The 26,898-nt window shown below is 43.1% G+C and overlaps 1 protein-coding gene across 4 annotated transcripts in view; it reads left to right on the top strand.

The window, feature by feature from the left end:
- ptpn4a (protein tyrosine phosphatase non-receptor type 4a) overlaps window positions 1-26,898 on the top strand; it is a 307,923-nt gene that overhangs the window by 132,296 nt on the left and 148,729 nt on the right. For all 4 annotated transcript variants that reach the window (XM_080199483.1, XM_080199485.1, XM_080199482.1 and 1 more), the window contains 4 exons: window positions 10,736-10,843; window positions 23,490-23,532; window positions 23,623-23,701; window positions 25,729-25,773. In XM_080199483.1, coding sequence (XP_080055609.1) covers window positions 10,736-10,843; window positions 23,490-23,532; window positions 23,623-23,701; window positions 25,729-25,773 — 275 coding nt within the window. The remainder of the gene's footprint in view (window positions 1-10,735; window positions 10,844-23,489; window positions 23,533-23,622; window positions 23,702-25,728; window positions 25,774-26,898) is intronic.

Raw genomic sequence — 26,898 nt, 5'->3', positions numbered from 1 at the left:
GTGGGAGACCAATAGGCATCAGTTGCCACAAACATATGCAAGATATGTATCCAATCATTAGAAGGAACTTCTACATCAAATTTATTGCAGCTTGCTTTACTTGTAGCAATTTTTTTTATTGAATATCAAAAATTGCTGTCCTTACCTAGTCTGGCCTACATGTGACTCCAGAGCCATAGCAATGTGGCTGACTCTCAACTGTCCTCTGAAATGGCCTAGCAAACCACTCAGTTAGGGATGGGCAGTAAACACCGACCAGCCAGTAATGCCCATGTCCCATAAATGAATACCAAAAATGCCCTCATTGTCGATGAGTTGGTGTATGTCTGCGTGAACTCCTGGCCAATCCCTGTCCAAGCCTGACTTCCACCTTGATCCCTTCCTACTCTGAACCAGAGAGTAGCCCTGTCCTGTCATTGACACAGGCTCTGCCTTGTCTATGACTGAGGATTGGGGAAGAGTTGAGCATAAGTTTTTCAACCTTAAAAGAGTTATGGATTGAGAGTTAGAGAGGGAGTTATCAGGGAACTGTCTGCTATTCTGGAGGATGTCACTGGCCACTCTTTCTCACAGCTAGATTGGTGCTATGGAATTCACAGGTTGTGCTTCCTTGTAAAGCCAAGCCAGTGATGGACAAAGTTCCCCCAGAACACAATGAGGGTAATTCCAGTTTGAGGCTTCAACCTTTTGGAAATGGTATTAAATTAGAGCTCTGTCTGTACTGTCAAGTGAATGGTTTTAAAAAAAAACCTGTGTAGGAAGAGCGAGAGAATAGTGTAACCTAAGTACAGAGAATAGTACACCTAATGATTATCCCCCAATTGACGTCATGAGCAGATTATCTAATCATTTTTCCCATTGCTGTTAGTGGGATCTTGCTATGTGCAAATCAGTTGCTACTTTTTCATTTGTAAGAATCAACAAAGTGCTTTAATAAAGTAGATGTTATTGTAAAATATTGTGAGACAGATTGATGGCATGAAAAGTGCTATACTAGTATTTTGCTTTCCTTTATTAAAGTCCTTACAGAGTGTAATTGAGCAGTAATCAGATTTCTTCATTATTATTATTATTATTATTATTATTATGCTTCACCCATCCAAGGTTGTTGAATTTCACTATCCTTTTGCTTGTATTCTCATAGGAATAAATTGAGAGTAGAATATTGTGCACTATACTTAATAACACTGTCTGGATATCACTGTTAGGGTGAATCTGACTGCTCACAACCAGAGTGGCATATTTGATCCTTGAAATGAGCTTCCGTCCACGCATCTGTCATCTAATACCACTTTTTTTCCCACCTCCTTCTACATACCCCACTCCACCCCGACCGTATTTGTTAATCTATGCCTTTGTTACTTCCAGCCTCTGATACTCGAGTGTACACCTGGCTGGCCACCTGCAGTTTACTGTCCATCATCCAAAGCTCTGCTGTCAATGTCCTTGCTCCAGGTCATGTCTACCCTGGAATCGTTGACTTTCTTTGTATTAATGCAGCAGTATTTCACTTGTAAAATTATCATTGCTTTCAAATCCCTCCATGACTTTGCACCTTCCTATCTTGTAATCGCCCACTTCACAACTTTGAATTATCTGTACAATTCTAGCCTCTTGAGCATCCCAGATTTGTAAATACTGTGACATTGGTGGCAGTATCTTTAACTGTCTAGGTATCTAGCTGGAATTGCCTCCCTAAAACACGCTATGCCATTAAGATACTCCGAATAACTTGTCACTGAGTGTACTTTGGCCATTTTCCTGAATAACCTCATACTGGGATTATTCGGGAAAATGCGTGAAATTAAAAATGTTCACGCTGCTCTCAATTCATTTAAATAAATCAGTTAGTCCAGAAAGGACTCTTAAATGAGTGGTGATACATTTATGTCAGAAGGGGCTACAGGTTGAGTCTTGCATAAAGCAATGTTGAATAACGTGTCGGAAGATGAGCCTGGAGAATTAGCCAATTCATTGTCCTCGCTTTCATATATTTGAGTCCTCAAATAGGCATAGCTAAATTCCAGGGAACTTCTAAACTATCTATGAATTCTGTTGGCCAACTACAAGTATTGTTGGTATATAAAATGGGCAGACTTAAAACGCCCAATGTTTGTATAGTTGCAGGTGCCAGGAAAGATTTTGTAAGAGCACATTTCCCAGTACTTGCAGAACCAGCTGAGATTCTCTCATAACATTCAGATTAGAGCCAGACTCAGAACTATGACTCTGATGACGACAGTCATCCTTGTCCGAGATGCCGAGCTCCTTCAGCTGTTAACTGAATCTTTTGGGACAGGAAGTTACCCATGTGTCATTCAGCACATTTCATTCATTATGGATGCACTATAAATTCACAAATTTCTCACTGCTTGGCAGATTACACCACTGTAATGAAGGTGTCCAAATATGGCTGCCATCACTCATCATGTAAAACACTGATACCGGGTCAGGACTTCTTTCTTCTGTAACTTAATGCTACAAGGTCACTGCACGCTGTCAGTGGGCACTGTGGTAAGCACAAATTCATTAAACATGTCAGGGATACGTTATTTTGTTTCCTTTTTTTCAGTGATGGGCTGTAGAATCCCTGACGGTCCAGAGAGCCTAGATAGTACTGTTGGTCATTAGAATTTCTTTGATCAATGCCAACAGTAAAGGAATCCAGTTTATTTGTGTGCAGCCTCTAAGTAACCTGCAGAACCATATGATGGAGATGAATACTTTATTTTCTGGGAGCTGTTTTGATGACTGCATTTTGATTACAGCTCACTGGACTAAATCTTCTAATCCAAAAGCGCATGCCTCTCATTGTTTTCTAGGCTTTCTACCATAGCTGTGGCTCATGAACTCAACATTGGTACAATGTGGTCAAGTCATGAACTAACAACTTGCAATTTATTAAGCACCTTTTAACATGGAGACTGTTCCAAAGTGCTTTGTGAATAGCTGTAAAGAGAAATGATCTCCAAGTACCAAGGGGAATCTAGAAGAGTGCAGCAATAGCTTGAACAGGATACAGCATGCTTTCCATTACCAGCTGCAAGAGATTTGTGTCACTCCTCTGCAAAAACTACTGGATCTCTTTGATGTATTAACAGTCTGTGAACATCTGTCTTTTCACCGCACAAAAATAGTGTCATTCAGTGATTTCTCTGTAGACAACTCACAAAGACCCCATTCATGCCATTTATAGAAAACAACTTCTATACCTTTTCTAGAGTGATCTGTGCATACACAACTTCAAAGCTGCCAGAATGTACTTTGAGACCCTTCATACTATTGAGGTTCCTTTCAGTGCCACTTTGGGCGATATAAGAAGTCCCACAACATCAGGTTAAAGTGCAACAGGTTTATTTAGTATCATGAGCTTTCAGGGCACTGCTCCTTCATCAAGTGATTGGAGAGCTTGGAATACAATGCCGGCATCTCCACATCATTGACTTTGGGTAATGTGCACTTCTAAATATCTGAGTGGCAGCATGTTGGAGTGACTGGCTACTGATTCCAGTCGTAGTCATGATGTGGAGATGCCGGTGTTGGACTGGCATAAACACAGTAAGAAGTCTCACAACTCCAGGTTAAAGTCCAACCAGTTTATTTGATAGTAATCCCACAAGCTTTCAGAAATGGTGTTCCTTCGTCAGATGTGTGGAAGGAAGGAACACTGTTCAGCCATGCGAAAATGCTGATTCTATGGCCAACAACATCTTCCTCTTCATATGCCATACCAGCAGCTGCTATTCATTTTTGATGTGTCAGTTGCTGCACTGTTGTCTGCTTACCCCCTCAATTCTCTGGGTGAACATACCTGAGCTAATACTTTGGGCAGTGATGGTGAGTGAAGAGTGCAGTGGGGTGATTGGACGATATTGCTTTGCGCTAATGGCCAAACTATTAGTGTAAGACATTGTCCAGTCTCTGTGCCCTTTGGACTTGAGGATGTGAAGATAAGGGTCATAAGTTGCACAAAGATAGGGATTGGAGACAATAAAGCTTTTACTGAGGAGGACGAGGCAGGTGAGGTTGGTGAGCAAACTGCACACGGTACAGTGATGCAGCAGGACATAGGCAAAGAGAAGGGGAAAAGGAACGTAGTAGTGATTGGGGATAGTGGGGTGAAGAGTATTGACACTGTCCTTTGTCACAATGACAAAGTGCACAGAAGGGTGTGTTGTCTGCCTGGTGCTCGGGTACAGGATGTCGCAGCTGGGCTGCAGAGGAACCTGGAGTGGGAGGGTGAGAACCCGGTCGTTGTAGTACATGTGGGTGCTGGCGACGTAGGCAAAGTGCGGACTGAGGATCTGGGGAGGGAGTATGAGAAGCTGGGAATGGAATTCAAAAGTAGAACCGACAAGGTGGTCGTCTCTGGGCTACTGCCTGAACTGAGTGCAGACGGGCGTAGGGTTGACAGGATAAAGGAAGTGAATGGGTGGCTCAGGGATTGGTGTGGGAGGAATGGGTTCGAATTTATGGGGCATTGGCACCAGTATTGGGGTAGGTGGGACTTGTTCGGGCGGGATGGGGTTGGTCTGAATCGTGCTGGGACCAGAGTGTTGGCGAATCGAGTAAAGAGGACTGTAGACAGGGCTTTAAACTAATTGGGGGGGGGAGGGTGCGAGGGTAGGTGACGCTACGAGGTCTAAAGTTAAGGATAGGGTACAGGTAAGGGAAGAGGCCGAGGATGTCCCAATTGGTGGCGTTACGGCAAATAGGGTCCAGGTGAAGGCTGGGATGAAAGCGCTTTATCTGAATGCACGAAGCATTTGGAATAAAGTGGATGAGCTGGTGGCGCAGATCGACACAAATGGATACGATCTGGTGGCCATTACAGAGACGTGGCTGCAAGGTGACAGGGACTGGGAGATGAATGTACAGGGCTATCAAGTGTTTAGGAAGGATAGGCAGGAGGAAAGAGGGGGTGGCGTAGCTCTGCTGATTAAGGATAGTATCAAGGTGGTAGCAAGGGATGATATCGGAGCCAAAGAGCAGAACGTGGAATCGTTGTGGGTGGAGATTAGGAACAGCAAAGGGAGGAAGACGCTGGTGGGTGTCGTCTATAGGCCCCCGAATAATGATCTGGAGGTGGGGCGGGCTGTTAACACGCAAATAAGTGCGGCGTGCAGGAATGGGACGGCAGTAGTTATGGGAGATTTCAATCTGCATATTGATTGGTCGACCCATGTTGGACGAGGTGGGTTCGAGGAGGAGTTCTTGGAATGCTGCCGGGATAATTTCCTTGAACAGTGTGTGTTGGAGCCGACGAGGGAGCGAGCTATCTTGGATCTGGTGCTATGTAATGAGGCGGGTAGAATTAGGGACCTTGCGGTGAAGGATCCTCTTGGAGAGAGTGATCATTGTATGGTGGAGTTTCTGGTGCAGATGGAGGAGGAGAAAGTGGGTTCCCGGACACGCGTCCTTTGTTTGAATAGAGGGGAGTATGGTAGGATGAGAGAAGAATTGGCAAATGTGGACTGGGGGAGTGCGTTGGAAGGTAGGTCTGCTGAGGAGCAGTGGAGGATCTTTAAGGAGATCTTTCTTGGTGCTCAGCAGAAATTTATTCCGATGGTTAAAAAGGACAGTAGGAAGAGAGGTAATAAGCCGTGGATAACGAAGGAGGTGAAGGAAAGTGTTAAATTAAAAGCGGAGGAATTTAGAGTAGCTAAGAGCAGTGGGCGAGAAGAGGATTGGGAAAGGTTTAAATGTCAACAAAGATTGACAAAGAAGTTGATAAAGGAGGGTAGGAGAAGCTATGAGGCTGGGCCACCACTTAATATAAAAAAGGATAGCAAGAGTTTTTATAAATATATAAAAAGGAAGAGGCTGGCTAGGGTGAACGTTGGTCCTTTAGAGGATGAGAAAGGGGAGCTAGTGGTAGGGGATGGGGATATGGCTAAGGTCTTGAATAACTTTTTTGTTTCTGTCTTCACGGAGGAGGACGTGAATAATTTGCCGGGTGTTAGAGATGGAAAGGTGGTAGGAATGGAGGGTCTTAATGACATTACTGTTACTAGAGAGGTGGTGCTCGACAGACTGGAGGGGCTGATTGTGGACAAGTCCCCAGGACCGGATGGAATGCATCCGAGGGTTCTGAAAGAAATGGCGGAGGTTATAGTGGATGCCTTGGTGGTTATTTTCCAGACGTCGCTGGATTCCGGGGAAGTGCCGGAAGATTGGAAAACGGCTAATGTTACGCCGTTGTTTAAGAAGGGTGCCAGGCAAAAGGCGGGGAATTATAGGCCGGTTAGTTTAACGTCTGTGGTAGGTAAAATGTTAGAATCCGTCATTAAGGAGGAAATTGCGAGGCATCTTGAAGGGAATTGCTTGATAGGGCGGACGCAACACGGTTTCATTAAAGGGAAGTCGTGTCTGACAAATTTGCTGGAGTTCTATGAGGATGTGTCTAGGGCAGTGGATAGAGGAGAGCCGGTGGATGTGGTCTTTCTGGATTTTCAGAAGGCGTTTGACAAGGTACCTCACAAGAGGTTATTGCAGAAGGTCAGGGGACATGGAGTTGGGGGTAGGGTGTTAGCGTGGATAGAGGATTGGTTGTCAAATAGGAGGCAGAGAGTGGGGGTCAATGGGTGCTATTCGGATTGGCGGTTGGTGACTAGTGGGGTGCCCCAGGGGTCGGTGCTGGGGCCTCAGCTATTTACCATTTATATAGATGATCTGGAGGAGGGAACCGAGTGCAGGGTGTCGAAATTTGCTGATGACACCAAGATTGGGGGAAAGGCAAATTGTGCGGAGGGTGTGGAGAGTCTGCAGAAGGATCTAGATAGGCTGGGCGAATGGGCCAGGAAATGGCAAATGGAATTTAATGTTGGCAAGTGTGAGGTGGTCCACTTTGGTAGGAAGAATGGTAGGAAGGACTATTACTTACGTGGCGAAAAACTGCAGCAGGCGACGGTGCAGAGGGACCTCGGGGTCCTTGTGCATGAGTCGCAAAAACCCAGCTTGCAGGTGCAGCAGGTGGTCAGGAAGGCGAATGGGATGCTGGCCTTCATAGCGAGGGGGATTGAATATAAAAGTAGGGAGGTCTTGCTGCAGCTGTATAGGGCATTGGTGAGGCCGCAGCTGGAGTACTGTGTGCAGTTTTGGGCGCCGCACCTGCGCAAGGATATTTTGGCCCTGGAGGGAGTGCAGAGGAGGTTTACTAGGCTGATACCGGAGTTGAGGGGATTGAGCTATGAGGAGAGGCTGAATAAACTGGGCTTGTACTCGTTAGAGTTTAGAAGAATGAGGGGAGATCTCATTGAGACGTATAAGATGATGAATGGGATGGATAGGATAGAGGTGGAGAGACTCTTCCCGCTCAAAAAAGACAGTAGGACTAGGGGGCACAGCCTCAAGATAAAGGGGAGGCGGTTTAGAACGGAGTTGAGGAGGAACTTCTTCACTCAAAGGGTGGTGAATCTCTGGAATTCTCTGCCCGTTGAAGTGGTGGAGGCTGCCTCGCTAAATATTTTTAAGAAGCGGGTTGATGGGTTCTTGATAAGAGAGGGGATTAAGGGTTATGGGGAGAGGGCGGGAAAGTGGAACTGAGCCACAACAGATCAGCCATGATCTTATTGAATGGCGGGGCAGGCTCGAAGGGCTAGATGGCCTACTCCTGCTCCTATTTCTTATGTTCTTATGTTCTTACTTTTGTACCAAATCTGCCAATGAAAGGGTGGCTTAGCAGATCACAGCTACAGAGGTTTTGTGGAGAATTAATGTCCAGTGAATGGGGAACTTTAATTTGAGAGAGCAGATGGAAATATTTGAGAGTTTATTCCCCCTCAAGAATAGATAGTGGAGTTGGAAAGCTGAAAGTTGTAGAACAATGTGAAAGGTGGGGAAAAACAAGTCAGTCATCAGAAAAGGTCTTGTATTGGAAGACTTGTAGTGTAAAGAGGCCATTAAGGTCATATGGTTGAAATGTTAACTTTTATAAATGGCAGGAGAGATTTCGTGTGGAAGGAGGTAGAATGAGAGAGAATGATACTTTGAGATGGAGATTGAAATCACTGAGTTCAACAATACCAAGTTTGAGGATGCAAAGTTCTACAATGCACAGTTCAAGGAGAATCTCAGTGGGAGTTGGATAGTAAAGAGTTAAAGAGGCAGTAGAGGTGGGAGAAGGTGCCAGAGCAACAGGGAGGGAGATCAAGTTACGGTTTCATGATGAGGCCCATATTACAGGCTGATGGGATAGTATCTTATTTTCCCTTCAGACCCAAAAGTGGTCTTCAGAACATAACATTGCCTTGTTTTTAGAGTCATGTAAGTGGTTTAGAAACCTTTCACTTAACATGGAATTCAAGTCTGGCCTGGTGTAAGATAATACTCCCCTCTCTTTTGAACTATGAATTCATGTGATATTTGAAAGCTGCCATTTTGATGTTGTTGTCTGTCAGTAGAATGTGATATCTTTGTGTCCCACCAGTTCGCAGGGGACCAGAGCAGTATTTGGACCACTTCCTAAACTCCTCTAATATAGAGATGTAACGTTTTATGACAAGCAGATTGTGCAAACAATATTCAATCAAATAAATGATATTTGAAAGAATAAAGTAGTTGTAGTCCTTTATCATCACAGTTAATTGTAGTGTACTTTTAATTGCTCCAAGAAAATTGGATTTGTTCTAACAAGGTACATGTCATCTGTTCTTGTGCTTGGAGTGTAAACTATTGATCAAAATGCTTCAGATTCAGTTTCCTGATAGTAATGGTACATAAAAATACATGCATGTGATTGGAGCATGCATGATCTTCAAGTTGAAGTGTAATTTAGTTGTTGGGAGATTCAGTGGTGGTAATACCACTGGACTAGTGATCCTATAATTAACCTATCATAAGGTTAATAGACTTATTAACCACAAGTCTATATGGTTAATACCATATGTGGTAATACCATGTATAATACCATGTAGACTTGATATAATTTACTTGCACGTAGTCTCATTACTGGATCCCAAATTAACATCAACTCTTTTAGTTTGATAAGAGATATAACTAACAAGCAAATACTCTGACAGATATCGCTAAAGTTAATTACATAAAGGATAAAATAAAACAACAGTGCACTTGAATTCCATGTTAAGTGAAAGGTTTCTAAACCACTTGCATGGCTCTAAAAACAAGGCAATGTTATGTTCTGAAGGGAAAATAAGATACTATCCCTTCAGCCTGTAATATGGGCCTCATCATGAAACCATAACTTGATCTCCCTCCCTGTTGCTCTGGCACCTTCTCCCTTAAATGTGTCACCTTATTCCACCTCTACTGCCTCTTTAACTCTTTACTATCCAACTCCCACTGAGATTCTCCTTGAACTGTGCTATTAACTAAAGGAAATAAAGAGCAAAATGTATATCGCTACAGATTTCAAGGCCTTCTCACTGACAGGAATTCTTCTACTGCCCCTGAAAACACACAGTACTGCCTGGTTCCCACACTGAGAGGACTTCTGCCTCTACCCCTGGGAACAGTGCTGCAATTGTGGTTCTCGCACTGGCAGGAATTCTGCCTCTGACCCCAAGAACAACAACAACAACCAATTTCCCATCATTTGGAGTACACACAAAATGATCCCCAAAACCATATTTTATACTAAATTCTGGCTTTGCCTCACCTTAATTTGAAGTTGTTAACCATATTTATTAATCATGTTGTAAGGATTAATGTCATTGGATTTATTCATCTGTGCACATTGCCTTAGTATTTTAAGATGTTTTCCTTATCTTTAGTTGTGTAATCTCCTTATTTATTAAGACGTTATTACTGCACAAGCTATCATTGGTTTACGTGATTAGTAGTCCTGATTGTATGGTTATCTTCCCATACATATTTTCACAGCATGTTTTAAATACAGGTAGGAATGTTAGCAAAAATAATTTGAATCTGACCCTTATTAGCTACCTGATTATTACTTATGGCGACTTGACCTTGTTAGTCTGTTGCAGAATGCATATGTTGTAAAAGCCTTTAAATATTGTCAAGTTAGTTACCATCCCAACTGACAATACTGGATGAGTCAGATCCCAGTGTAAAACCTGGCCTGATAGACTCCAACTTAGAAACTGTGGGGGGGAAGTTGGTGAGCAATTTCATAGGAGTCTACTGATGAACTTTACACAATAAAATATTTATTAAAACAAGGAAAATGAACTGTAAACAAGACATAAAGGTTAGAATGATCTCACAACGAGCACAAGATGATGATTCAATTTTCCAGTGTCCCTTTTCCGAGACATTCAAACCATAGGTCCATCCGGACTTCTAAGCAAGGCTCATTAAAAAATCTGTGTGAATTTAGAACCGCTCTACCTTAAGCAAACTAAATTCTACTAAAACAAAATCTAAAATCTAGGTCAGCTTACACATGGCAACTAGTAGAATTTGAATTTGATGAATACAATCTTAAAATTGCAAGCTAGCCTCTATTATGGTGACTGTAAAACATTATTGATTATTGTTTTAAAAAAAAATCTGGTTCACTAATGTCCTTTTAAGGAAGGAAATCGGCCATCCTTGCTTGGTCTGGCCTACATGCGACTCCAGACCCACAACAATGCAGTTAATTCTTGACTGCCCTTTGAAATAGCCAATTCAAGGCAAATTAGGGATGGGCGACAAATGCAGGCCTTTCCAGTGGCGTCCACACACCATCAAAGAATAAAAATAATAATTTGTGATGCAATATTGCATTATTTGAGAGATGTTTATGGTTGTTCTATTTTTGATTTTCCAGAAACACGATCAGGGGCATATCCTATTGGATTTAGTCTTCAGACACCTTGATCTGACTGAACGAGACTACTTTGGTTTGCAGCTGGCAGATGATACATCAGACAGCCCTGTGAGTATTGATTTCAATGTCCCCACTTGGAGGAAGTTCAGAAACCGTGTAATTGACTAGTAACTAAAATGAAAAATGTGTTCTCATGTGGGTTTGCTACTTCAGGTGAATGTAAATCCATGTGCTTTGATGTTAGCCATTCCAAGATGAAAGCCTTTTTTGACTAAAAATGAGCTGATTACATTTTTAAAAAAACTTTGTTCTGCTGTATTAACAGCCTGCCAGGCATCTGTTGGCAACGCAAGACCAGAGTGTCAGCATCCCTGGCTAGATTAATGTACTTCTTTAAAATAAATTAGCGATTATACTGTACCAGCGCTGTGCAAACTTGATGTCGTATCTGGCCGATCGTTGTGTGACTTAGCAATTCTAATGGTGTAATATAAAGTGGTCTGTCATGAACTTGAGGAAGTACTCACTTAACTGTCTATTTTGCACTGATTGATATTCTGTTAAAACTTACTACTGTCACATTGAATATTTTGCACTGCCTGGTTTGCCCCATCCAACTATAAATGTTGAATGTGACAAATGTGTATGACAAATGGATCTCATTTCCCCTCATGCTCCATAATCCACCATAAACTTTCACTACTCAGATTCTTGTAGCTAAGTTCCTTCCTGATCTAAATGTGAAAGGAAAAGGATCTGGGCATTCTTGAAAATATTAGTATCTAGTACTCATCCTTAACTACCCTGAGAAAATTGGCACCTTCTTGAATCACTGATTCATGCAGTGAAACCGTTTCAAAAATGCGGCTGGGTGAGATTTTTGACCCACTGCTGATGGAATGTCCAATATAATTCCAGGTCAGAATGATACGCAACTTGGAGAAGAACTGAAGGTGATTGAATTGTCCTATACCTGGTGCAGTTGTCATGGGCTTGGAAGTGCATATGAAGAAGCTTTGCACTCCATAGTGCATCCTTTAAACATTACCCATTGTGGAGGGTATGGACCTCTTCCAATATGCTTGTAATTTCAGTGCTGAAGAGGCTTTGGAAAATTTTGGGGTGGCCACTCACTGCCACACAGCCAGTCTCTGACTTGCTCTTGCCACTGTGATTATTTATTTGCTGTTCAGTTAAGTTGTTGGCCAATAGCAATCTACCGGATGTTGTTGGTCGAGAACTCGAGGATCTACACAAGATATATAACACACAGATTCAGCCTAACAAGTCTGTGGCAGACCTGAAATGCTGATACCACTAAATGTTAACTGCAGGTGGTTCAGCTCTCTTGTTGGGAATGATAATTGCTTGACACCTGAGTGGTACAAATGGTAATTGCAGTTTTTCAACCTATACCTACACATTGTCCAGGGCTGGAAGACCACTTAATTATCTGATTAATTGAAATTGAGCTGAACACAATCTTTAGTGGAACATCTTACCACTGATCTTATCATAATGTCTTTGAGGAAGAAGATAAAACAATTTGGCTCAGTGCTGGGTTGAGATAATTGACCTCCAACAACCTTAATTATCATCTTTTTGCGTCAATTATGACTGCAGCCACTGGATAGTCCTGACCTCACCCCACTAATTCCTGCTGACTTTAGTTTTACCGTGTCTCCTTGGTGCCACACTCGGTCAAATAGTGCCTTGATATCATGGCAAACACTCCCTCTTCGTTTCTGAAATACAGCCTGTCTCCATGTTTGAACCAAGGCTGCAGTAAGGTCAGCAGCCAGATTACCCTGGTGCATGAGCAGTTGTGAATAAGTGCTCTTCGTAACTTGGTTGGTAAATTTTTGTTTTCCGTTTATTCTTGTCATGGAATCTGGGTATCAATGGTAAGGCGATTTGTTGGCCATCCTAATTGCACTTGCACTCTGGCTTGCTAGGCCATTTCAGAGGGCACTTACTGTCAATCGGATTGCTGAGAAGCTGGAGTCATTTGTGGACCAAACCATGTAAAGACCAATTTCCTTCCCTAAAGGACAAGAATGACCCAGATGGGCTTCTACAACAATTTGCAATGTTTTCATGGTCACCATTACTGAGATCAGCTTTGTATTCCAGATTTATTAAATTGAATTTAAATTCCACCTGCTGCCGTAATGGGATTTGAACCCAAGTTCCCAGCATGTTTTCCTGGCCTCTTGATTACTAGTAGAACATAAGAAATAGGAGCAGGAGTAGGCCATCTAGCCCTTCGCGCCTGCTCCACCATTCAGAAAGATCATGGCCGATCTGAAGTGGATCAGTTCCACCTTCCCGCTTTCCCCCCATAACCCTTAATTCCCTTGTCTGTCAAAAACCTATCTACCTGTGACTTAAATATATTTAGCAAGGTAGCCTCCACCACTTCAACAGGCAGAGAATTCCAGAGATTCACCACCCTTTGAGTAAAGAAGTACCTCCTCAACTCCGTCCTAAACTGCCCCCCCCCCCCCCCGTTATCTTGAGGCTGTGCCCTCTAGTCCTGCTGTCCTTTCTGAGCGGGAGGAATTTCTCTACCTCTATCCTATCCATCCCTTTCATTATCTTATATATCTCTATAAGATCCCCCCCTCATACTTCTAAACTCCAACGAGTACAGACCCAGTCTATTTAGTCTCTCTTCATAGTCTAACCCCCTCATCTCCGGTATCAGCCTAGTGAACCTCCTCTGCACTCCCTCCAAGGCCAAAATATCCTTGCGCAAGTGCGGCGACCAAAACTGCACACAGTACTCCAACTGCGGCCTCACCAGTGCCCTGTACAGTTGCAGCAAGACCTCCCTGCTTTTATATTGTAGTCCAGTGATATTGCCACTACACCACCATCTCACTAATGTTACTTAAAATTAAACTGCAGTAGCATAACAGTATGTTGCATTTATACTGCATCTTCAGCAATTGCATCTTCTAAAAATGTCTTGAGAGGCTCCGCAGAAGCAATTCTCAGATAAAAATTGGTCAGTTTGTCACATAAAGCAATATTGGGACAGGTGACCAAAAGCTTGGACAAAAGGATTGGCTTTAACAAGGCTCTTAAAGGAGAAGAATAAAGCAGAGGGGATTAGGAAGAGTATTGCAGTGCCTATGGCCTGGACAGCTGGAAGCAGAGATGAGCTTTTGTTCACATACCCACTCCTTGGCCTAGATCTCCTATTTCCACCTCCGTAACATCACTCACCTCCATCTCTGTCTCAGCTTATATGCTGCTTGACTGTTTGGCCGGCTGCCAGTGATGGGGCATTAGAGGCCTAAATTTGAGAAGCGCAGAGACCTAAAACATTTGGCCAGGCCAATGTAGCTAGAGGTGGAAAGGAATGATGCCATGGAGGGATTTGAAAACAGGAATGAAAATTCTAAATTTAAGGTGTTGCTTAACCATGAACTAATGTAGGTCAATCAGCACAGGGATATTTGATGCTTAGGACTTCCTACAATTTAGGATATAGGCAGTAGACATTTCAATGCAATTGAATTTATGGACGGTGGAAAACAGGAAGCCAGCCAAATAGTCAAGTTTAAAGATAATGATATTTTGGATGAAGGCTTTAGCAACATATGGGGTGAAGCAGAGGTGGAGTTGAATGATATTGTGGAGGTGGAAATAGGAGGGCTAGGCCAAGGAGTGAGTATGTGAACAAATGCTCACCTCTGCATCAAACACAATGCCAAGGTTGTAGATGGTGTGGTTTAGCTTTGGGCAATTGCCAAGAAGAAGGTTTGTGTTAGCGGCTAGCAAACAGTTTTTAGCAGAGATCAAAGTCAATATTTAGCTGAAGGAAATTTCTGCCAGTCAGTGCTGCATGTTGGGTAATCAATGTAACAAACCAGAAGGGTTGAGAGAGATAGTGAAGTAAAGTTGGTGTTTATGCTTACAAGTAATGGTTGGAATTTTCTGGCCAAATATTGCGGTCTTACCAATGGCAAACCCCCACTGTGGATTTCTCAGTATTGCTGGAGGATGGGATGCATAGAATGGGAAAAGCTATTGACAGTGGCAGTGGTGTCTCCACTGCCACAAAACATGCCATGAAGGTGTGCAGAAAATCCTGGCAATGTTGCCAAGGGGCAGCATGTAGCTGAGAACTTGGAGTTGGCCAAGGGGATCTTTGGGGACTCTGGAGACAGCTGTGCATGATAGAGAACATAAACCCATATAATTGGTTCTCTTGCCACTAGTGGATAAGGATGGAAGCAGGCCCACTTGAGAGAGGAGAGGCGTTGGAGAAAAATGGTATGGTCAATCATAGTAAAATGTCACAAGGCATTGTATAAGAGTGCAATTAGAGAATGATTGACACTGAGCCACAGAGATATTGCATTATATGGCTAAAACCATGATTAGAAAAAGAGGTTTCATGAAGTGCCTTTAGTAAGGAAAGACATACAGAAAGGTAAAGGGAGGCATTGTCAGAGTTGAAATAGCAGCTGCCAGTTGTGGCTGAAGGAAATGGGTGGTGTACAAGAGGCCAGGACCAGAGAGAGACAGTTCTCTGCGGATTGTAAGATTGAAGGAGGATTGGCATGGATGGAAGATTAGCTGGCTACAGGAAGTAGAGAGTAGGCACAAACTGGTCTTTTTCGGGTTGGCAGGATGTAACAAGTGGTTACACAGGAATTGGTGCTGCGTTCCTCAACTGTTTACAATTTATATAAAGGATTTGGATGAAATGATGGCTTTGAAAATTGCTGAATACACAAAGATAAGTAGGAAAGTAAGTTGTGAAGAGGACATAGAGGCAACAAAAAGGTGTATGTGAAGTGAGTGGGCAAAGATCCTGCAAATGGCGTATAATGTGGGAAAATGTGAAATTGTCCATTTTGGGACAGAAAAGAAACATTTATTGAAATGGTGAGTGATTGCAGAGCTCTGGGGTGCAGTATGATCTGGGTGTCCTAGTGCTTGACTCGCAAAAAGACTAATATTCAGGTACAGCAAATAATAGAATGGTGTCATTTATTGTGAGGGGATTTGAATACAAGAGTTAGGGAGGTTGTAGAACATAGAACACTACAGCACAAACAGGCCCTTCGGCCTACAAGTTGCGCCGATCACATCTATACCTAGCAAGCCGTAGAACTATCTGTAACTTCCAATGCCATTAGATCCCATATACTCATCCAGAAATGTTTTAAAAGACCCCAGCGAGTTCACCTCTACCACCACTGACGGCAGCCCATTCCACTCACTCACTCACCACCGTCTGAGTGAAAAACTTTCCCCTAACATCTCCTGTACTTGCTTCCCAGCACCCTAAACCTCTCGTAGCGACCATTTCAGCCCTGGGAAATATCCTCCGAGAATCCATTCCTCTCTACATTTTATAAACCTCTATCAGGTCGCCTCTCAACCTTCGTCTCTCCAGGGAGAACAGACCTAGCTCCCTCAACCTATCTTCATAAGGCATGCCCCCCCAATCCAGGCAACATCCTTGTAAATCTCCTCTGAACCGTCTCAATAGCTTCCACATCCTTCCTGTAGTGAGGCGAACAGAATTGCGCACGGTACTCCAAGTGGGGTCTGACAAGGGTCCTATAAAGTTGCAGCATTACCTCCCGACTCCTAAACTCAATCCCTCGATTAATGAAAGCCAGTACACCATATGCCTTCTTGACCACGTCCTCCACCTGTGAGGCCGATTTAAGAGTCCTGTGGACCCAGACCCCAAGATCCTTCTGCTCTTAATCCAGCTAAGACTCCTACCCTTGATATTGTACTCCTGCATCCCGTTGGTCCTGCCAAAATGGACCACTACACATTTATCCACGTTGAAGTCCATCTGCCACTTCTCCGCCCAGTCTTGCATCTGTCACGCTGCAACTTCTGACGTCCCTCCAGACTATCCACAACACCACCAACCTTCGTATCATCAACAAACTTACTAACCCATCCCTCCACTTCCTCATCCAGGTCATTTATGAAAATGACAAACAGCAAGGGTCCTAGAACAGATCCCTGGGGCACTCCACTGGTGACCGACCTCCATGCAGAAAAAGAACATAAGAAATAGGAGCAGGAGTAGGCCATCTAGCCCTTCGAGCCTGCCCCGCCATTCAATAAGATCATGGCTGATCTGTCGCGGCTCAGTTCCACTTTCCCGCCCTCTCCCCATAACCCTTAATCCCCTCTCTTATCAAAAACCCATCAACCCGCGTCTTAAAAATATTTAGCGAGGCAGCCTCCACCACTTCAACGGGCAGAGAATTCCAGAGATTCACCACCCTTTGAGTGAAGAAGTTCCTCCTCAACTCCGTTCTAAACCACCCCCCCTTTATCTTGAGGCTGTGCCCCCTAGTCCTACTGTCTTTTTTGAGCGGGAACAGTCTCTCCACCTCTATCCTATCCATCCCATTCATCATCTTATACGTCTCAATGAGATCTCCCCTCATTCTTCTAAACTCTAACGAGTACAAGCCTAGTTTATTCAGCCTCTCCTCATAGCTCAACCCCCTCAACTCCGGTATCAGCCTAGTAAACCTCCTCTGCACTCCCTCCAAGGCCAAAATATCTTTGCGCAGGTGCGGCGCCCAAAACTGCACACAGTACTCCAGCTGCGGCCTCACCAATGCCCTATACAGCTGCAGCAAGACCTCCCTACTTTTATATTCAATCCCCCTCGCTATGAAGGCCAGCATCCCATTCGCCTTCCTGACCACCTGCTGCACCTGCAAGCTGGGTTTTTGCGACTCATGCACAAGGACCCCGAGGTCCCTCTGCACCGTCGCCTGCTGCAGTTTTTTGCCCCGTAAGTAATAGTCCTTCCTACCATTATTCCTACCAAAGTGGACCACCTCACACTTGCCAACATTAAATTCCATTTGCCATTTCCTGGCCCATTCGCCCAGCCTATCTAGATCCTTCTGCAGACTCTCCACACCCTCCGCACAATTTGCCGTTCCCCCAATCTTGGTGTCATCAGCAAATTTCGACACCCTACACTCGGTTCCCTCCTCCAGATCATCTATATAAATGGTAAAAAGCTGAGGCCCCAGCACCGACCCCTGGGGCACTCCACTAGTCACCATCCGCCAATCCGAATAGCACCCGTTGACCCCCACTCTCTGCCTCCTATTTGACAACCAATCCTCTATCCACGCTAACACCCTACCCCCAACTCCATGTCCCTCGACCTTCTGCAATAACCTCTTGTGAGGTACTTTGTCAAACGCCTTCTGAAAATCTAGAAAGACCACATCCACCGGCTCTCCTCTATCCACTGCCCTAGACACATCCTCATAGAACTCCAGTAAATTTGTCAGACACGACTTCCCTTTAATGAAACCGTGCTGCGTCTGCTCTATCAAGCAATTCCCTTCAAGATGCCTTGCAATTTCCTCCTTAATGGCAGATTCTAACATTTTACCTACCACAGACGTTAAACTAACCGGCCTATAATTCCCCGCCTTTTGCCTGGCACCCTTCTTAAACAACGGCGTAACATTAGCCGTTTTCCAATCATCCGGCACTTCCCCGGAATCCAGCGACGTCTGGAAAATAACCACCAAGGCATCCACTATCACCTCCGCCATTTCTTTCAGAACCCTCGGATGCATTCCATCCGGTCCTGGGGACTTGTCCACAATCAGCCCCTCCAGTCTGTCGAGCACTGCCTCTCTAGTAACAGTAATGTCATTAAGACCCTCCAGTCCTACCACCTTTCCATCGCTAACACCCGGCAAATTATTCACGTCCTCCTCCGTGAAGACAGAAACAAAAAAGTTATTCAATACCTTAGCCATATCCCCATCCCCTACCACTAGGTCCCCTTTCTCATCCTCTAAAGGACCAACGTTCACCCTAGCCAGCCTCTTCCTTTTTATATATTTATAAAAACTCTTGCTATCCTTTTTTATATTAAGGCTAGCCCAGCTTCATAGTTTCTCCTACCCTTCTTTACCAACTTCTTTGTCAATCTTTGTTGACATTTAAACCTCTCCCAATCCTCTTCTCGCCCACTACTCTTAGCTACTCTAAATTCCTCCGCTTTTAATTTAACACTTTCCTTCACCTCCTTCGTTATCCACGGCTTATTACCTCTCCTCCTACGGTCCTTTTTGACCATCGGAATAAATTTCTGCTGAGCACCAAGAAAGATCTCCTTAAAGATCCTCCACTGCTCCTCAGCAGACCCTCCCTCCAACGCGCTCCCCCAGTCCACATTCGCCAATTCTTCTCTCATCCTACCGTACTCCCCTCTATTCAAACAAAGGACGCGTGTCCGGGAACCCACTTTCTCCTCCTCCATCTGCACCAGAAACTCCACCATACAATGATCACTCTCCCCAAGAGGATCCTTCACCGCAAGTTCCCTAATTCTACCCGCCTCATTACATAGCACCAGATCCAAGATAGCTCTCTCCCTCGTCGGCTCCAACACACACAGTTCGAGGAAACTGTCCCGGCAGCATTCCAAGAACTCCTCCTCGAGCCCTCCGCGTCCAACATGGGTCGACCAATCAATATGCAGATTGAAATCCCCCATAACTACGGCCGTCCCATTCCTGCATGCCGCACTTATTTGCGCGTTAACAGCCTGCCCCACCTCCAGATCACCCCACCTCCAGATCATTATTCGGGGGCCTATAGATGACACCCACCAGCGTCTTCCTCCCTTTGCTGTTCCTAATCTCCACCCACAACGATTCCATGTTCTGCTCCTTGGCTCCAATATCATCCCTTGCTACCACCGTGATGCTATCCTTAATCAGCAGAGCTACGCACCACACCCCCCCCCGCTTCCCTCCTGCCTATCCTTCCTAAACACTTGATAGCCCTGTACATTGAGCTCCCAGTCCCTGTCACCTTGCAGCCACGTCTCTGTAATGGCCACCAGATCGTATTCATTTGTGTCGATCTGCGCCACCAGCTCATCCACTTTATTCCGAATGCTTCGTGCATTCAGATAAAGCGCTTTCATCCCAGCCTTCACCTGGACCCTATTTGCCGTAACGCCACCAACCATACTCACGCCCCCTACTCCCTCTATTATTGGGACATCCTCGGCCTCTTCCCTTACCTGTACCCTCTCCTTAACTTTAGACCTCGTAACATCACCTACCCTCGCGCGCGCGCGCCCCCCCCCCCCCCCCCCAATTAGTTTGAAGCCCTGCCTACAGTCCTCTTTACTCAATTCGCCAGCACTCTGGTCCCAGCACGGTTCAGACCAACCCCGTCCCGCCCGAACAGGTCCCACCTACCCCAATACTGGTGCCAATGCCCCATAAATTCAAACCCATTCCTCCCACACCAATCCCTGAGCCACCCATTCACTTCCTTAATCCTGTCAACCCTACGCCCGTCTGCACTCGGTTCAGGCAGTAGCCCAGAGATGACCACCTTGTCGGTTCTACTTTTTAATTCCATTCCCAGCTTTTCATACTCCCTCCCCAGATCCTCAGTCCGCATTTTGCTTACGTCGCCGGCACCCACATGTACCACAACGACCAGATTCTCACCCTCCCACTCCAGGTTCCTCTGCAGCCCAGCTGCGACATCCTGTACCCGAGCACCAGGCAGACAACACACCCTTCTGTGCACTTTGTCATTGTGACAAAGGACAGTGTCAATACCCTTCACCCCACTATCCCCAATCACTACTACGTTCCTTTTCCCCCTCTCTTTGCCTATGTCCTGCTGCATCACTGTACCGTGTGCAGTTTGCTCACCAACCTCACCTGCCTCGTTCTCGTCCAGCCTGGAAGCAAGAACCTCAAACCTGTTATGCAGATTAAGAGGCTGAGGCCTCCTCTCCTCACCCCCCTTCCTTCTCCCAGCAGCCGCCTCTTGTCCCTGACCCTTAGAGTTAGCCAGTCTAGGGGGGGTGGATGTCACTTGCACCCCATTGACAATGGCACCCTCTCTCCCCTTGTTGAGCCTCAGTGACTGTAGCTCAGAGGCCAGCTCATCCACCTTGAGCTGGAGCTCCTCCAGCAACCTGCACTTACTACAGACATGATCACTGGGATGGACCCTGGGGTCCACCAGTTCCCACATCATACAGAAACCGCACATCACATGCCCCTCCATTATTCACTGTAGTAGTCTTGAAAAAAATTTTTTTTTCCTTGTTTTTTCAAACGAACTCACCTGGCCTTTTTCCCCTCAAGCTCTTTTTGATCTTAAGCCCTAATAACTCACTCTGCTTCCCCCTCACTCCGCTGCCCGCTGTCTACACCAGACCTCCTTTTAAACCTGGCGCTGATTTAAAGCTGTTGGCCCACAACTGCCTTCTAACCACTCCCTCAGAATTCTTAAAGCAGTAAATACAATAAATAAATGCTTTAAACAGTTCTACAAAGAACAAAGTGCTTTAGACTTATTTTAAACAGGTTTTTAACAGGTAAAATCTTAGCGCTCTCTCTGCTCCTTCACTCGTCTGCTCCAGCAAACAATGGAAAAAGACCCATCCACAACCACTTTCTGCCTTCTGCAGGCAAGCCAGTTCTGGATCCACAAGGCCAAAGCCCCTTGGATCCCATGTCTTCTCACCTTCTCAAGAAGTCTTGCATGGGGGACCTTATCAAACGCCTTGCTGAAGTCCATGTAAACTACGTCCACCGCTCTTCCTTTGTCAATGTGTTCATTCACATTTTCAAAGAACTCAACTAGGCTCGTAAGGCATGACCTGCCCTTGACAAAGCCGTGCTGACTATTCCTGATCATTCTAAACTTCTCTAAGTGCTCATAAATCTTGTCCCTCAGGATCCTCTCCATCAACTTACCAACCACGGAGGTCAGACTCACCGGTCGGTAATTTCCCGGGCTACCCCTGTTCCCTTGAAAGTAGGAGCCACATCCGCAATCCTCCGGAACCTCTCCCATCTCCATCAGCGATGCAAAGATCAGAGTGTGTGCTTCAGTTATTCATGGCTTTAATGAGGCCAGATCTGGAGAACTGTGTATAACATTGATATTAATAGAAGAATGTAAATGCACAAGAAGCAGTTCAGAGAAGATTTCCTAAACTAATGCCTGGGTCTTAATGGACAGTTTAGAAGAGTAAAGGGTGACTCAATTGAAACATGCAAGATCCTGAGGAATTTTGATAGGGTGGATGTGGACAGGATGTTTCCTCTAGTAGGAAAATCTAGAAATGGGTGTCCCTGTTTAAAAATTGGGAGTTGAGTAATTTAAGACCGATGAGAATTTTTTTCTGTTGGAGATTATGGGTCTTTGGAGCTCTGTTCCTGTAAAGGCAGTGGAAACAGTTTTATGAATTTGATAGATAACTTCCCAATCCCTTGCTCATCAAGGATCTATCAGGGGTAACCATGAATGTGGTATTGAGGTTATTTAGATCAGCCCTGATCTTTTTGAATGGTGGAGCAGACTCAAGGGACCAATTGGTCTATTCCTGCTCCTAATTCATATCTTTGTAACCATTTAAGAAATAATCGATGCTACAGTGGAGTTATGACCTCTTTGGGTGAACGAACTAAGATTGGCCAGATTACTTTCCGTGTTTATAAATGATCTTATTTGGGGTGCCCACTCTTAAGGAACTTTAAAATGAAACTTGAATGCAAGCAAGAATGATGATCATCTGAACAAAGTTTCAGCAATTTGCTGCAAATTTCTTAAAAGGCATGTTGAAGCATTATTTATTGCAATTCTTGAGAAGTACTGACTTGTAGCTGAAAGTGCCTTTTATGGGATGAATCTAACTATTGTGAAGAAAGGGTTAGAAGCATATGATGCAGTTTTGGGCTGAACAGTGTGTATGCTTATATACTGGGGAGAAATTATCCCTCAAATTACAAAATGTGTAGAATATTTTGAATAGCTTAAACCACAGTTTACCAGAACTTTTTCAATGCAGAATAATAAACGTAGTTGAAAAATAACATTATAGTAGTATGTGTTATGTGAATAGTGTTTCAAGTTGAATCTTGTACTGCACACGTTAAGGGATATGGCTTCCTTACTGTACTGTGGGTGTTCCTACAAGACGTGGACTGACCCGACTCGAGAAGGTAGCTCACTGCCATCTTCTTGAGGACAATTGGGGATGGATGTTCAATGCTGTCCTAGCCAATGATGATCATTTCCCATGAATAATTAAAAACGGTGGGAAATTTCTTTATAAGACAGTAGCTAGCTTAGTAAGTAGTTTGTCCTTTTGCACTTTCCTCCTTCCTATTCTTTAGACCCTTCAGAGAAGGGAGACAGACAACAGAAGAAAAATTAAGATGAATGTATTATGCTTCAACACGAAATATTAATGTCCTTGCCCGGTCACTGGTGAACCATTTGACAAAGGAATTACTTGAGAAACACTGTCTCACTAGCTAAGCACTTCTATAAAGATCTACAAACTACTTGCAAGCATTTAAATTAAGAAGCTCTTTTGCATTATAACATGTACTTCATGATGATGTTTGTATATATTGGCCAGAACTTTCTGACCGTTCACACCGGTGGAATCTGCAGGTCCCACTAATAGTACACCCCTGCCAAAAGTTTCATGATGACAAGGGGTGTATTCAACAATAAACCCCATTGACAACCGCGAGACCGGAAGGTCTAGCCAATGGCGGGCTAACTCCTTGCGCAGTAAATCCCACCAGCGTGCTTTTAATTGAAACCATTTATTCTTTGGCTTCCACAGCCTTAAGTAATTATTTGACAGGTGTAGGTAAGTCAATTAAGTAGGAATTGTTGCTTTGCTCGATTTCAGGCTGTGATTTATTTTACTGTTTTACAGCGATGGCTAGATCCAAACAAATCTATCAGAAAGCAGCTAAAAAGTAAGTAAAACCATTATGTTTGTTTTGTTGCTGGAAATCTATAATTCAAGCATGTGGTTCTGGAATAAAATGCTGTTTCTTTAATTGTAGGAGGATCCCCATATAACTTGAATTTTAGAGTCAAATTTTTTGTGACTGACCTCAATAAGCTACAGGAGGAATACACAAGGTGGGTACTGAAATTAAATAAAAAGCTGGGGTGCACTGTCAGGGGCCAGTGCATATCAGCGAGCACAGAGAACTTTGGTGAAATGAATTTGCTGTGTTCTGTGACATGGCCAGCAGAGTTTTGAATGACCAAGTTTGCAGAAGGCAGAACTTGGGAGATTAGTTAAGTGTGTATTAGAATAATCAAGTCTAGTGGTAGCAAAGGCATGGATTGTATGTGGGGTTTGAGGAGCATACCCTCTGAGGCAGTGGTGAAGTTGAGCGATGTTATGGTGGTGAAAATAGGCTGTATTAGTGATGGTGCAGATATTTGGTACAGATCGGAATTTCAACTACAGGAACCTAATATTTACATTGTGCATTCATCAATAGTTTTAAGTTTGTAAACATTCTTGAAAGTAAGTTATTGAGATCAAAGAAATATACTTTGATCATAAGTCTAGTTACAGGTAATAATACTATAGCAACATATTCCTGACAAGTGGACTAATCTGTGGTCTTAGTCTACTTACCAAAACATATTAAGTGTAGCTATTAGCTGTTCTCTACTAGTTTCTGAAAAAGTACTAATCATATTTTTCTTACAAAGACAATTTGTGCAAATACAACAAAATGTTGTATTGAGGTGATATTTTAATTAAGTTTAACTGACATTTTCTGTTGATTAACAGAGCAGTTATTTTTATTCTCCATGCTATATATTTGACTTGCGTTTTATTCATTTGTCTTGCGTGTTTTCTACCAGGAAATCAGTGAGAGAAGCAATAAGCATAATTCAGTAAATATGGAGAAGGAACTGAGTGCTAATGATTCTGTTCCTTCATAATGATTTTGAAGTCCTTTGGTACAAAAGAACTTCTAATAGTCGGTGTAAGATTTTCTGTATTTGATCACATTTGCATGAAATCTAAATGCTCTTTTCTGAAGCTATTTTTCATGCACCTAAGGAGAATTTAGTACTCCCAGGAGCAAACAGCCATATGTTCTGAAGTCCATTCTGACAAAAGAGTCAGAAGTACCATGAGAGAAAATACTGCTTGGAAAGTTATGATCTGTAATGCACTGTTTAAAAGGGTAGAGGAAATGGATTCAATATTTAAAAAATATAATTGGTTAAGAGGAAAAATGTGCAGGGCTATGGGGAATGAGTGGGCCAGTGAGACTGAGAGCTAAATGCATAATGTGCAAATAGCCACTACCTCTGCTGTATCATTGTGGTTCTGCATATGTTGTACAAGGAGGAGTTGATGTGTTTTGCTGTCTTTCGACTAAGGTATTGCATGTGGTATTCTTAGGGCTGCATATGGAGCAGGCTGCACAGCTGGATTGTTTTCTAGTGATGCTTCTGCCTGATGTAAAGAACATACTTGAGTGGATTTATTAGGACAGGATTCCAACTTAATTGTGAAAGAGTTATCCTTGACAAGTGAAAACTGATGATTTCTGTTTTTCTCCTCCACATTCACTCTCCTCGAGCACTATTTCTAGGGCAAATACATCAAACATCACTTGTTAAACTGGTGCTATTTATAATTTGCATATAGTTCTGCTCTGATCATTATAGGACAGATATTAAAGCTTTATGAAAATACAGTAATGATTCTCTGAAATGATATTGAGAATTATAAGTTATAACTTATGAAATAGCATTCAAAATTTCATACTGGCCAGATGTTATGGGTGAACTTACGGGAGATTTTCAAGGTTCAAATGATAAAGTGAAACATTTTTGTTTGAAGGTTGTCATTGTACTAGCTTTATTAATTGAACTCTAGCATATTAAAGGTTAAGAACAGCCCCACTTATTGTTTAAATTGATCCAGTTCTTATCAATTTTTTTAACTTAAAAAGAGCTAACCAACTTGTACAGGTACGATGGGCTGGATGATTTCATTCTAACTGCAATTTATATTTCTTATATATCTGAGCCATCTACTGAACGTAATCATGGATGAATATGAACACATTGATCATTACCTATGTGGAAAATGCTTATGATCTGACATAAACATTTTTATTCTTTGCCAGGTACCAATATTTTCTGCAACTTAAACAAGATATTCTTAGTGGAAGGTGAGTATCATTATTGTAACTAAGAAAAAATTACTTCAATCTATCGCCTAAAGAGCGGACATAGGATGATAATCATCAAAGGACAAAATCTTCTCTATTGTGACTTAGATTTATGAAGTATAACGGAGCAATTTTTGTGGTTTAGCCAGAAGGTTACTTTCCAAGACTCTGTTTCTGCTGCCTTTAAAAATCAATTATAACCCATATTTTCTCCCAGGCTTCCAATCATTCCTCCCAAACACACACCTTTTCTAATTCTCATGCTACCACTGGATAAAATCCCTTGGGACATTACACACATTAAAGGTATCCTACAAATACACACTGTTGTAGTGAATCATTGTCATCTGGTGAGATGTTCCAATTTCAGCATTCTGTTAATCTTCAGGCTTCTGATCAATAGTTGATCCACAACTGCAAACAGTACCATGTATAATTTTATTTCTTGTATATGTAATTGATTTAAAGTTCTGAAGTAGATTCTGAGAAATGACATTGTAGAATTTATAACAAATCTGTCAAGAATTTAGGACATTTCAATTATATTTACAATACTGCAAAAAAGCAATGACAAACTCTGGTTTTGTTAGGGAACAAAAGTGTGTTTTTCATCGGTGAAAGGTTTACCAAGCTTGGTTTTTGAGTTCCCACTTAAAACAAATTGGTTAATTAAAACCTACCTAGCTCACATTTTTATTGAAATGTAAAGCAAGCTAATTGCTGATTAACAGTTGGGTAGTCAAGCAACCAGCATCCAATCTATTGATGCCTGCCAATCTGAGAATAGTGTGAGCTGTGTTGAGCAAGATGAAGTGCATGGGAATTGTGGAGTTGCCTCATGGTAGGTGGAAACTGGTGCTTTTTTTTGGTTATCCATATTAAATTTGAAGTTCAGCACAGGATTGACAAGATAGTTATAATGAGAGAAAGAAGGAAATAGAAAACTCACTGGAGAAAAATCCAGAATTAATGACAACACATTGTCAATCCAGAAGCAGGATGACAAGTAAAATGCCCATTAAAATATTTTTCAAGGTATTGTACAATTTTTTACAATCTAAAACAAGGGGATCATCAATTTTAAATCCTCACTGAAAGCAAGGAGAGTGTTGACGAAACATTTGT

This window comes from Carcharhinus amblyrhynchos, chromosome 11, assembly GCF_965287045.1.
Source record: "Carcharhinus amblyrhynchos chromosome 11, sCarAmb.v2.hapA, whole genome shotgun sequence".
Taxonomy (NCBI): domain Eukaryota; kingdom Metazoa; phylum Chordata; class Chondrichthyes; order Carcharhiniformes; family Carcharhinidae; genus Carcharhinus; species Carcharhinus amblyrhynchos.
Note: the sequence above shows the minus strand (reverse complement) of the source record. Positions and strands in the feature narration are given on the sequence as shown.